This window comes from Corapipo altera, unplaced genomic scaffold (genome assembly GCF_003945725.1).
Source record: "Corapipo altera isolate COAL_440 unplaced genomic scaffold, ASM394572v1 50, whole genome shotgun sequence".
In the NCBI taxonomy this organism is placed as follows: Eukaryota; Metazoa; Chordata; class Aves; order Passeriformes; family Pipridae; genus Corapipo; species Corapipo altera.
Window position 1 is genome coordinate 13,719,900 of NW_020884889.1, and position 14,009 is coordinate 13,733,908.

The 14,009-nt window shown below is 39.7% G+C and overlaps 1 protein-coding gene across 1 annotated transcript in view; it reads right to left on the reverse strand.

Moving 5' to 3' along the window:
• The window catches only part of THSD4 (thrombospondin type 1 domain containing 4), a 97,784-nt gene extending 86,059 nt beyond the window's left edge, over positions 1-11,725 (reverse strand). The window contains exon 1 of the mRNA XM_027644520.1: positions 11,639-11,725. Within this exon, the coding sequence (XP_027500321.1) occupies positions 11,639-11,710 (72 nt within the window). The 5' untranslated portion in view covers positions 11,711-11,725. The remainder of the gene's footprint in view (positions 1-11,638) is intronic.
• Positions 11,726-14,009: the final 2,284 nt, after the last annotated feature.

Below are 14,009 nucleotides of genomic sequence, written 5' to 3' on the forward strand. Positions count from 1 at the left end.
TCAAGCAACAAAACTCATTAATTTTTCTTCAGTTAAAACTTGGTCAGCTTCTGATATTTTTCATACTGAACTACTGAATTTGATTAAATAGTCTTTCTCTTGAGCACAAAAATATGAGTAGCTCTGAGACTTTTTAAAGCTTCTTTGAGGAAGAAAAGAGGGGCTTTTTTAACCAGAAATAACAGATGCAAGGACTTCATTTTTAAACATCACTACGAAGTCTGTTTTAACAATGTCTTCATTATTAATCTCAGCACTACTCATCGATTGCAAAAAATGTTAATTCCCAATACCTGCCCCAGAGGGAAATCTTGACCCAATTAGTCTTTCCCAAACCTCACCTGTCTGCAGATGTCATTTACCACAACAGCCCAGGCTCAAGATGCTGCATAAGAACTTAGAAACAATCTCTTACAGTCATGCTTGCAAGTCTCACAGAAATAGTTTTATTCCCTACTTTCTTGAGTTGCCAGTAATGCTGTGATCTTGCCATGGCTGGAAACACGGTTCCATTGCTCTGTGGAGAAATTCCTGTCAAATTCCAAGAGCAGTGCTCACTCTGGTCCTACCTGAGCAAGAAACAAGTGCACTGGATCAGGGGAACTCCTCTCACAGCTGAAGGGTTGAACCTGTCCAAGAGCTTTTTTGACCAGGGCATGTCTCTGATTAAGGGCTACCAAAACTGAAGTGGTATATTGGTTCATTTTAATCAGAGATCAAGAATTTTGAAAAAATATATTTTTAAAAAGTTGAAAAGTTGGAATTCATAATTTTCACTAGTTACTGTAATCACCAAACTGTGATCACCAAACAGCAGGACTACTAGGAGGATGATCACAATGCTGACACAATATTTTCCCTGAAACATAAACACCCTCTGTACTTAAGACAGATAAAACCCAAAAACCCAAGAAATACTGAAAAAAAAGGAAAAGAGGGATAATCCCGTAATAATTGCTGTAATGCCACAAAGTGCTAGAACATAGTCACATATTTACTCACAACTGGAAAATACTGCTTTTAGTCTTTGACTTGGCCTGAGAGCTCACCTTTGCAAGCCTCTGGAGGCCACATACAAAGACTTCATCACATACAGGATGGACATTAGATGGAAGAACATCCACTAATCATCAACAATGGCACACAGAGCAGTTTTATCACATAAGAACATTTACTATCTGAAAAAAAAAGAGGAACAATAAGGCTGAAATACCCCTCCCATGCAATATTAGTAATTAAATATGCATCCAGCTTACAACCTAACATTCCCTGAGACTGGTGTCACCAAACATCCAGACTGAAGTGTTGTTTGATCCTTCTGTGCATTGGCAGAGGGTTGTTATCCAGGCAGAGCTGTCTGTGATTAACTGGGACAGGGCACATGCCTGGGCACTCCTTGAACTACACACAGACCATCCACCACTCTCCACCTTTTGACAGTGTTTTAAAAGTAGATTTAATAAATAAATGCATAAAAATCAGAAACTTACTAGGCCACAGGACTTTTCTGAATGAAAAGGAAACAGTATTTCTGCTTCATTTTAGCACTGACATTCTAAAATTTAAAATGGTTTGCACAGAGTTTAGTCAGCTCTTACTATTTTTAGAAATGCCCCACACCAGATGGTTTTTTCATTCCTTTTGTTGCAGGATACCACATTCATTTCCAGATCCTCTGAACCAATGCACTTACAACTCAGCCATTGCACAGAGTTGTATAATGCACATAGGAAAACTTGCATCTAATCAAGGCAGCAGGATTTGGTTAATGACATCTTTCCTAAATCCTCAGTTGCTGAGATCAAAACCCTATTTATGACACTTTTAAATCAGTGACCATTTGGCTTTCATCATCTTCATGCAAGCCAAGACTTTACCTTGACATTCCCAGTGCTGATCCTCCACTTCTGCTTCCCTGCAACGTCTCCCTAATGAAGTCTCCAATAGTTTGCACAAGGCTGATTGTTTTTCAGGTCATTTCCTTACTTCCCTTGGCCAAATCCTCTTAAAGCAAACAACATTTTAAGCAACAGCATTCATTTCTTTCTAAAATTCTGCCAAACTGTTTATGATGTAGAAATTTCCTTCTGACTTCAAGCAGAAGTATTAGCATTTTTTAGCAACATCAGTTTGTTATCCAAGAGCTAACTTCTTAGGGAGATGTGAAGTTCTGCAAATTTTAACTTGATTGCTGGGTATTCCCAGCTTTCCCTTCAACAGAGAGAAGAACCCAGTGCTGAAACTCGAGGTCCTGCAAGACCTGAAATTTGGACTTGCAAGCTGTGAAGTGTTTATCCTTCACTAAAATATGGCTTCACCAGGTTCTTAATGCTTATTTAGCAGCTAGAGACAGCTGCAGATGTTAACTTTTGATCTCATCTGCTCTCAATCAATTCCTAAAATGAATGGCTGCATATACAGCTGGAGCTGCATCAACTGCCACTCCTTCCAAGGACTAATGGACTTCTGTGCATCAGTACTGACTTCTGACAACATGGAAAAATCTATTAGATTTTTTTCAAATAACTCCTACTTTTTCAGTACACCATATCTGGTCTTATAAACAGATATTTACTGATTCTCCTTTTCTAAAACTGCCTTAGGGAAATTCATAAAAGAATGAGCTGGCTCGTTTCTTACAAGTGAGAATGACAAAACTGAAATATGCCTAATGACTCGGTGTGTCCACTGCTAAAGCAAAACTGATGGACAAAAAAAAGCCCACAATTAAGAAATAACATTTATTATCACCTTTAAAATACTGTGATATTCAGGTAGTTTGTTGGGAGTGAGAACAAAAAAGAAACCAGAACTGTACTTGATAGATTTCTGGCCCAGTTCTCACTGAGATGAAGGTTCCTTTAAAGCCTCTCAGTATTGACACAGCTACGTGAAGGGAAGTTAGTACCCCTAAAAAGGAGACTACTAATCTCTCTAATTTCTTCTGAACAAGTTATTTTGGCTTTTTACCTTTACTTGAATCTGAAGCATGGTTTTACTTAGCTATTAGCCAATTTTTACACGGTTAGAAACTGATTTCTATGATTACAAGTAAAGCATCACAACATTAGTTGTCACTTCTTGTATTTCTCACTCTCATTTAAAAATCAGAAGTGGTGATCATTCAGAAAGAAAAGGCAGGACACAACCCAACCTCTGCTGACATGATCTTCCTGGAGATAACCCCCAGGAGCCACACTGTGACAGCTGGATGCATTGGATATTTTCTTACTTCCACTATCAGAATGGTCCAATGGTGGAGTTACTTATCATTTTGCTTTGCTTTAGCTTTGTTCATTTCCATAGTAATGCAGAAGAAATATCTCTGTTTCTTATGTTGATCATTCCTAATCACTGAGTTCTTTGGTACTGCACTGCTCATCCCAGTGCCATCCCATCACCTCCACGAATGGAACACCTCAGGAGCATTCCGTGTGTGCTCTCCCAGGCATCAGCAGGAGAACACTGAATAGTTGACCCTGAAATACCAGACAACCACTGGAGTACCTGAATTTTCAAAAGGATGAGATGCAGTCACAGAGTAGATGATATTGTAATCACCTCATGTCATGAGCAGGGTATGTGTGTTCTCTCCTCAGTGGCGTGGGACTACCATGCACCTATCACTTATTCTCTCCTAGTTCCTCCACAGCACTAAGAAAATCTGTTCCTGAGTTTCTCACTCTCAAAATATATATGCAAATATTTAACCAAACCGTCTTCAGTTGAACAGATTGGCTCAAATAAGATAATTCTGCCATTTCAGCAAGAATTTTCCACTTTATGAGGAAATAAGAAAAGCAATTTATACAGTTATTCTGTGTCCTTGTGCTTTTCTAGAGGATACAGGTTCACAGGTAAAACATCAAAACAGTTGGTGCCCCTGGCTAGAATACTTCACTATCACCTGCTCATTCGAGCACTAAATAAATCTCACTTTTCAAGTACTTACAAGCAAGAGTCCAGCACGTGTTTCAGACGTGCTGTCAGATGTTAATACACCCTCCATGCACTGACTGTTATCAAATGTGGCTTTGTTGTCTCTGCAGCAGTTACCTTAAGCTTGTTTCAAATGTATAGTGAAATCAGTACATTAAGAGAAAGAAATCTTTCCTCAGAGGGGGTGATTTCTTATGGTAAATCTATTCCCTGTTTGGGATCAAAATGCAGCATTTCCATATGCTTTTACCGTTGCTCCTACAACTTCAGCTTCCAAGGAGCAAGGAGGTAATTTTGTATGAAGTTACCAAGCTTCCTACTGCTACGTTATCATTTACCTGTGATGACCTACCAAGTAGTCAGTATCTTTTTAAAAAACAGTTCTAAGAAACCTTTTAAATTTTTGATTAAAAATTTTAACAACAAAGGGATTTTTCCTTGAAGTCAAAAATTTTAAAGGATTTATTCCCAGCACCATGCCATTTTGGGAAGAAATTTCAGGAAAAATGGAAGCAAACGTTATGCTTCAGTCAAAAAGCAGTTATGGTTGTAAGGATTAATTTATTGACTCCTAATTCACCTCATTCTCCTGTGACTGCCAAGTAGGTGGGAGTGGAAATTTGTCAAAAACTTCTGTCTCTTGATAAAACCTCCCTCCCAGCCCACATGCTGGGAAAATAATACCTGTAACCCATGAAGAAACAGCTCAACAGCTTCAGGCAATGACATACACAGGCAAAGCTTTAATTTAATACTCTCTCATGCTCCACTTTCATGTGTCTCATTTAAAAGGGTCTTTAAAGAGAAGCAATGTAGCTGCTGTCAGGGATATAATTGCTGTGTTGGTGCCCTTGGGTCCTTAACACCCCAGGGACTGATGTTTGATGCCTGCTGTCCTTTTGGCTGCCACGAACAGCGAGTGGCACTGAAGGAACAACGAAGAAAGCACAGATCAAGTAAGGACGGGGATGTGTCACACACAGTCTCCTTCTATCCACTGTCCTTCAACCATGCAGGTAAAATCTGCTGACTGAATAATTCCCCCCAACTCTGGACTCCCAGGCTCTGAGCAGCAGCTCGGTGAGCACTGCTGGGTTCCATCTCCAGCAGAGTTACCCGCAGGGAAGCTGGGAGCAAAATGATATTTTGACTTTTACCAGCAAAGCATTTGTTTAGTTACTTAGCACAGTCTCTTTCGTGTGCCAGGTCTCCCTTCCAGAGAGGCTGGGGAATTCTTAATAATCAACTTGTTTCCCTAAAATGTGTCCATCACCCAGAGACAGAATGTAACAGTGCTGAACACAAAATGAAAGATAATCTCACAGACCGGGGAGCGGGAAGTGTTTTAAGAAGTGATATTACTTAAAGGCAACCACCAGGAGTTTACAAGAATTTCCATTCTTTTAATTAAAGATTTTATGAGTCTTGGGACACATTCCTGTGCCCTATTATACATCAGAGCACTTAAAAATTCAGAGCCTTATAACATTGCCATAAAGAGATAGGACAACCAAAGAAGTCTTTAGAAGAAAGACCTATTTATACAATGACAGTTATGATTTAAAAAATAATCACAGGGACTTATTTTACTTACTAGATCTTTATTCATCCCTTTTCTGTTGTTTGTGAATACCTTTCAATGCATCCTAATATAAACTACCTGCCTTCTAAATTCATTGCTCTGTTTATATTCTCAGCATGTTTGGAACAAATATTAAAATCCTAAGAAATTGAAGTTAAACTCACTGTGCCAGAAGAAAAAGCATTTACATTACAGTGATAAAAATACCTTCATTAGAACTCAATTTTAAGAGAATTATTACTTCAAAAAGCAAAGATGGAAAAAACCCATAAAGCAAATCAAAAGAACAGATACTGATAATGAAATACGATCAAGAAAGTATTTTGTAAACTGTTAGTTTCTAGGGAAAACAGTATTTCCACGTACAAAATTCACGGTACATTTATTTAAATGCAAGTCTATCTAATAAGTAATCCAACAAGTTTCTAGAACAGCTTTCCAGAAAACGGTCTCTGAACCACATCTCAGAAACAAATTAGCTCATCCATCACACGTAACCTCTGATTTGGTAATGACTTAATGAATTTAGTTTAACTTTGGTAGGACTGAGCATGATGCTGTAATTACTGTGGGAATTCCTGCAGCCCTCAATCTGTCTTTTAGATGTTTATGGCACGGAACAAGAAGCTCAGCACAGCCTGAACCAGAGCCCAAAGCCAAAAGGCTTTGGATCCAGGCTAATGATCCGAGAGCTATTACAGAAGTGTCCTCCCAGCCTTTGGTCACTGCTGGGATTTCAGTCCTGTCTTTCCCTCAAGAATAGGCACAGATACACCTCATAGGAAGAACTAAATGCCACAGAGAAATCTTGAGAATAAAACTGGAATAATATTTATTCCACCCCATCACAAAGGGTGAAAGAACACGTTTTGAGGCATTTTTCTAGAATGTAATTAACTTTAAGCTGAACGTCCTACTACACTAAATTTACGTCAGAGTTTTTAAAGCAAAACAGGGTTCTATTATTAATACTGCAGTTGAGACAGACAATAAAGCCAAGAAGAGTGAGGCAGGAATGTCAGGGGTCAAATAAACGTGTACTGTAGTACTTACAGCAGTACAGAGCATATTCTTATAATTTGACCAGGGCTGTGGATATTTACTTGACAGGATTATTTTTCAACTATGGTATGTCTCACTTTCAGATGTTTTACTGGTGATGTCAGCAGTTACTGCCATATGTAAATTACCATCTGTTTTTTCTAACTCAGAACAGAGTAATTTTAAAGAAAATCCAAATAACTTTCTTTTATGTGTGCTAAACAAATACATAGTTCAATCCCTCCTTAGTTACCAGTCCACAAAGGTTCTCAAACATTTTCATGCTTCATAAACAGAAGGGTGAAGGGTGATGTTTTATGGCAAAATAATAGTCAAGGTGACATCAATTTCTCAGGAGAATCGATGGAAACCCTATTAACATTGGCTTGCAGATGGGAATACTCAGGTACAGAGATGAGAAATTACTTTTGTCACTGTGTCAGTGGGAGAAATAATGTTTTCTTATATGCTGGCCCAGTGAAAGTCAGAGATGGAAATGCTTGTTTTATTGGGCTGCATCATGTGCTCCCTGCCCATAACTGAAGGAGTGGCATCAGCTAAACTGCAGCCTGGTGACTGAGCAGGCACAGGTTAACTAGTTTATCTCCTGGTCATACACAGTTCCTCAGATACAAACCCAGTTATGTGCTAGGCTGATTTGTCAAGTCTATATAAAAGTTACTGATACCTGTTTTGAGCTTCTAAATTGTATTTTACCTCTGGGGCCCTGGAATTTATAAGTAACAGCTGTGTAATAGCACTCTTCTACCTCCTAGGACTAGCATAAGGATTAAAAACCTGAAGATGACAAAATCCACAGACGCAACAGTAATTAGGGCTGTGCCAGTGTGACTAGGAAGGTAAAGTTGATGCAATAAATGAAGACCATCAATAGCCATGTAGCACAAGCACTCCCATGCTCATTCTCCACACTGCTCTTCCACAGAAATGCATGAAACTGTGTTACCCAAGCACATGTGACCCCTCAGGAGCTGCTCCTCCACCTCTGCACAAGGACACACACCAATGGCCACACATGCATCAGGTCTGCCCAGACAACACCAAAAGGTTCTACTGAGAAAGGTCACAAATTTCACTACAACAAGTCACAACAAAGAGTTAGTCCTTGACAAGAAAAAAGTCAGTCAAGAGACAGTGTCAAAAGGGCCATGACCTCAATGTATTTGGGCCTTCTGTGATTTTTAACTCTTGCTTCAGCAGTCTGAGATCAGCAAGGGAAAGCTCCACTCACACTGCACCACACAGAAGCCAGTCCCAATGCTGGCACCAACACTGAGATGTTTCTCACAATGGGCTGCGTTTGTGTAGTTGGGATTGTGACACCTGAACCTGTTCAGAACTGAGCGACCTTTTAAGGTGCCGACAAGTTCAGTTTGGTTCTCTGGTTCCTGTGGACAAGCTACCTCCTGTGGAGGTGGAAATGAATGGGAGCTCGTGGCAATGGGGTCCTTGGCATTCCTGTCTGTTTATTCCTGCTCTGGCAGGTGTAGAACAACTGTTCCATGTGTTGGCCCATAAGCTACCGAGGAGACCAAGCAGTGTCTGGAGCACCACAAGTTGCTCAGACTCCCTTTACACATTTAGCAGGTAGAATGTGATACTTTCACCCTCTTTATGCCCAAATTCCAAAGAGAAACACTTCACATCTGTGAAATTTATTTATAATAAAAAAATATATTAAAACAACTCTCAAGGACTTTGTTTAGTATCTTCTACACTTCATGCTGAACTACTTTATGAAGAAAGCTGAACACTATCTAATATTCAGATACTCTAAATAGTATCCATATATTTAAATAAAACTTTTGCTTCTATAAACAGCTTAACTGCAGCAAAACATCCTGTTACCTGAGCAAATACTACTGAAGAACTGAAAATAATTAGATTTAGATCTTACAAAGCTGTTCTATTCACTTATCCATGTTGAAAGTTCTGTGCTAAGTCACAAATCGTGTATTTTTATGATTAGTCAGATTATGATTACTTGTCACATTAAAATACAGATCGAATCAACACATAAGTTACACGTGAGACTTAGTTCCCTTTGTCCACACATTTTTAAGCTAGACTGATTTTTTTTAAATGCCAATAGAAAACAATTCAAACAAAACTCAGAATGGCACAATTTGGTTTTGCTTTATTGCTGAGAAGGCCAGGCTGGTGACTTGAGTAAATTTGCACAGCTTCACTGACACCTGTCCTGAGCCAGGCAGGGCTCATGGTACTGACTGATGGTCAGTTTGTACAAGATTAAGGAAACTACTGAAATGGGAGAATTCAGCTGAAACAACGAAAATCTCAAGGACTGTGAAATTCTCTTCTCGAATACAAATATCTATCAAGTATACTGAGAAAACTATTTAAAAGGTTACCTGCTTGTGAGTGAAGAACAATGATAGGCTTTGGAATACTTGAAAGTATGGGGATGGTCTACTCCTCAGGAAAACTCCCTAGTTCCTCAAAGATTTCTTAAGCTCAATATATCCAGTAAAACCAATGATTTTCATGCTAGAAATGATTCCAAACCACCAGATTAAAGACGTGGGAAGGTGGAAACCTTGATTAAGTATTGTTTTGAGCCTAGGAGTTCAACATGCTCATTTCCTAAGAAGCACACACACAAAAAGACTTTGGGCTTGGCCACCACAAACACGGTGCAAGTTGCAAAGCTGTGCAACCTTCCTTCCCTCCTGGATGGAAAAGTGATGCAATGCAGTTTCACTGACTTCATGCCAAGCCATGCCTTAAATCAACAACAAATGAAAAGCAGAACATAATCACACACACATCAGAACAAGTGTAAGGGGGGCCTTAAGATTTATAAGGGAAAGAAGTAACACTTGGATTTTTGTAATTTTCTGTTTCTTGAACAGTCAAAGTTCTGCAGCATTAAAATACAGACAAAACAAATTGGCAAGTAAAGCAGCTTCCCATTGACTTTATAATCTATCAAAATCTGACACTTTTATGAGCAGAACTTTTAAAAATACATACCTATAAATCAATTAAAATATTCTGAGAAGTATACAAAACAGTTCAGAAGAGCACAAAACTACAGTACGAGTTCCTTTAAAAAACGGCTTCTCTCTTATATTCTGTGTCTTCAATTCACTGTCAACCAGGGGAAAAATCTTTACTGAGTAATTTCCTAGAGAAATAATATTTATGTAGCCAAGGTTCTGCAGCTGGAGCAGGGAAGTGCACAAGATTATCGGGTGGTCTCTTACAATACAGGACAAAGAAATATTATATTAATAACAGTAGGCACAGTATATTTTTTATTATGGAATTTTCAAAATTAGTCATATGAACATAATAAAGGAGAAAATTTCTCACTACCTACACTAAAACCTACAACCTAAGATTCATTGATAAAGTAACAGGCCATTTTTCATACTCTGTCGGTTGTATTAGCTGAAAAACTCAGAACAGTAGTACAGTTTAAAGTACTTGGCATATGGATCACAGTGCTAAAACATTCCACACTGCACTTTTACAGCAGAAATTCATTTCCAGGTAAGAACACAGCATTGCTTTTATTTTACTTGCTAACGAGGATAATTGGCAGGCAACACTACTGCTGCTCTAGATTTGTTCTTTATATGGATCTCTGAAGACCACATGTGCCTGCAGTGGTGACAGAAATATTTTCCATATGAGCCACCACAGCTTTTAAGGTCCCTCAGTCTGGACAAGGTGAGTCCATCTATCATTTTCTGTGCTCGGTAACAATCAAGCAGGAAGTTAAAAACTCCTGTGACAACTAGAGGGCAATGATCAGCTTCCAGTTGCTCTGATCATCAAACCACTTAAATTTGTTGAGACTCTGCTGAAAACTTTTCCCTGCTTTCACTAGATCAAAGGCAGCTCAAGATTTCACTGAGTCATTTTCTTGAATCGAAACCGTTACAGCTTCTCTTATTAAACCACCCTGAAACTAAAATAAAGTTTCTATCTAGACATATGACCTACAGAGTGTCAACCACACGCTGTTGGACAAGGTGTTTTTTCCAGTTCACTTCCACTTTCTTTTACCAGAGAAAGTAATGGCTCTGGACTTCATTAGGCTACTATAAAGTTATGATAGGGCTAACAAAAGACAAGGCTCTAAACCAGAAACACTGTTTGCAAAACTAGCCAACGATTCCCTTAAAATGCACAGCTACACATCACATTTCAGTCAGAGCGAGCCAGAATGGGTATCAAATGTGGTTTCTGCTAATAATTTCATTAGATGGAATATTTTTTATCTAATAGTACTGTGCTTGCTGAATTATTTCCTAAATGGCAAATGACCAGCTGAAAATTTCTGCTTTGGTATGAAATAAGGACTTGATGACAAACTGCTTTGATGAGGACAAAAATCTAGAAAACGTCTCTTCGTAAATCAAGTAGCAACTTTTTAAAGCATAGCAAGAGCTGTTCTATTCCACCGTTCAGGACTGAGGAATTAGGAATATAAGGAATGCATGAAGTCCCTCTTTAATGATATGATATGCATTTTTTAAAAAATCAAGCTTTTTCTGCCCTACCACATACTAAACATTACATGTATTTGCACAAAGAGAATGTTATTAATGAAGCCTGAAGTTTTCACAAGCCCACATCCCCAAAATATATCCTGCGTAAAAACTTTTTCAATAGAGCACGTTTTTTTGCAGAAAATATGAAGAAAACACTACCATCTACTGCTGCTGAGTATCATATTTCTCTGTATATTAGTAAAGAAAAATTCACAAATTAGTCATCTCTCACAGAAAGCGAACTGTCGAGAGAAGTTAACTTGCAAACTGCTCTCCTTTAGTACCTATGGGCTTTTGCAAAAAAAAAAAAAACACAAAAAAAACAACAAACCCAAACCAACAGCAAAAAAAGCAAACACAAATCCCCTAAACTGAACCCAAACAAAACAATAGCTTTTTACACATGAAGCAAACAAGGCAATTCTAAAAATGCCTAACAGCATAAAAATCATTCACGGTCCCATCTTAATAGATATGAAGAAAATGCAACTCTGACAAGACAATTTTTGACAAGACATTATACTTTGCTTACCTCACCCCCAGGTCTTGCTAACACTGCTGTTTGAAAGCAGAGCAACGTTAGTATCAGGTAGCTGACAAACATTATTACCCAAAGTTAGAGCTACCCTGGAGGGGAGAACCCTCTGCCAAGTACTAACAGCAAGCAGATGCACTTGTGTCTCAGTATCACAGCCCTCAGCTCTCGTAGGTACGAGTCTTTCTCCCTCTCCCCCTTGCTCTCGCACTCACGGTCCGACCAGGAGCTTTGCTCTCAGCCACTGCTCTGAAGACAACTGGTAAGTTGATCTCTTCATGTAATGACTTCTCCCTGCTGGGGGAGGGGGCTCGGCCAGCTCGGAGCTGGGGGGCTGCAGGCAGTAGGAAGCGAAGAAGGGGAGGGACAGGAATGGTCACTGCCAAGTTATGCATCTGCTGTGATTCATGGAACAAGCTAAACGGTAACCTTTAATGCACGAGGAGGTTTGGCAAAGCGTTATTGACTTAGGCAGGCATGATTGGAGAAACAGGCTAACGCTGCTTGCAAGAGATGCCTGTTGATGGTTAGACGGCATGTGCTACTTAAAGGTACAGCACCTCCTTTTATGGAAGGAGTTTGTAATACATAAATCATAACTTAGAATCTAAGCAGGAAGCAGCCTATGGTTTCACAGTCAGCCCCACATCAGCACAATCCTGCGATCCCAATGGCCTGATCCTGCCAGGGGCTCGGGCAGAACCTCAAGCTCTCACTCCCGGCCCCAGGGTAAGGGCAAGGGGGACCCAAGTGCCCATTCGCTCTCAGGAATGTCACAACTGCTTCCTGGAATGGACCCCCATCCTTCAGGATAATCTTGGAGCAGGATATGGATGTAACCTCTCTTTCTTTTTCATATTATAGCTGAATAAAGGAAATTTTGATTTATAACAATCCAACTCATCAAATAACCTGGTTTGACCAAGCATGCAGAAGTGCAAGCCTTTCTTAAAGTTCCAGCTCCTGAAGTCAAGAAAACACACTATATTCTCATCTTTCATGTAAATACATACTTCTTATCCTTATGGTTCCAGGGGAAATCTCAAAAATATGACCCAGGAATAACCTGGTCTCATATGTCAAACAGTAAACCACATGAACTCAGAATACAGGTACTTTAAAATATCTCAACACTTTAGGAGGCGGGAAGTAAAAATGTTGGTGAAATTGAGAAGCACACCATTCTATATATTACATTTCTTTCTGTAATTTGGTAAGCTTTGTATACACAGCTGAATATGTCAAACCCTTCAGGCTATTTTTAAACTAGCTTTACCAACCATTCTTCTCCTCTCCTATGAGAGGTGAAAGATAAAATACTTTTTCTCAGAATTGCAATTAAATAGAGTCAAACTCCTAAACCAGTATAGCAAATTAGCATTCTCACTGCTGCTGAAAGTCCAGATTCTGCTGTATTTGCAGTTGGATATCTGGGTCTCCAGCACAGTAAAATCTGATTAGCTCTACTAACCAGACATCATTGTCACTCCTCCTACTGCCCATACAGAGACCTATCTCTTCTCCTGCCTAACCTGACTCACAGTGCTGGGTCTCTTCTACACCTACAGAGCAGCCTGTCCTTTTTTAGCCTCTGGAATCAGCAGAACACCTTTCATGGGTCAACTGTTTTCTCCCTTGTTGATCCCCAGCTGTGCAGCTCCGTGGTCCCGGGAACACTCCTGCCAGCCCCGTGTCCAGGGGGGGCACTCCAGGCAGGAAGAGATGCAATGAAGGCCACGCAGGACCGGGGGGTCTCACTGGCAAAGAGTCCCCCCTCCTCAGCTGCCTCCCCTCGAGGGAACAGCACAAGCTTCAGGAGGTTTAAAAATCCAGAATGAGAGTTTCAGCACAAGGAGCTCCAGAGTGGTTCTTCCAAATGATCTGAATGATCACAGGCAGTCGGCCACGATGTGGTGACAGTGGTGACTGGCAGCCAAATCTGCAGTTACTGAAAACTTGACACAGCCCTTAATGGTACTTTCTGACAAAAACCACCCAGAACTCTCTACTGCTATGTTGATCTCACAAATACAACACCTCCCTTCAAAACCTAAATGAAAGAAGTATTTTCCCCCCTTTTAAGGCGAGCTGAAGGTTTGTAGATTATGCCGTGGTGCTGACAGCTAAATGTAGAGCTGCCATCACAGGTACTTTGTACACTGGTTGCCTATGGCAAAGCCTTCAGACTAAAAATGTAAAGCCAAATAAACTTAAGGAAATTTTCCATCAAAACCCTGTCAGGAAGCCAACCTGTCCTTCCATATTTTTTTGAAATATCTAGATATACCACAAAAGGAAAAAGGATAGTCAGCAAACTGCCAACTAAACCGGAGTTCAAAACGCTTCCAGCATGAGAGCTCCAACCATG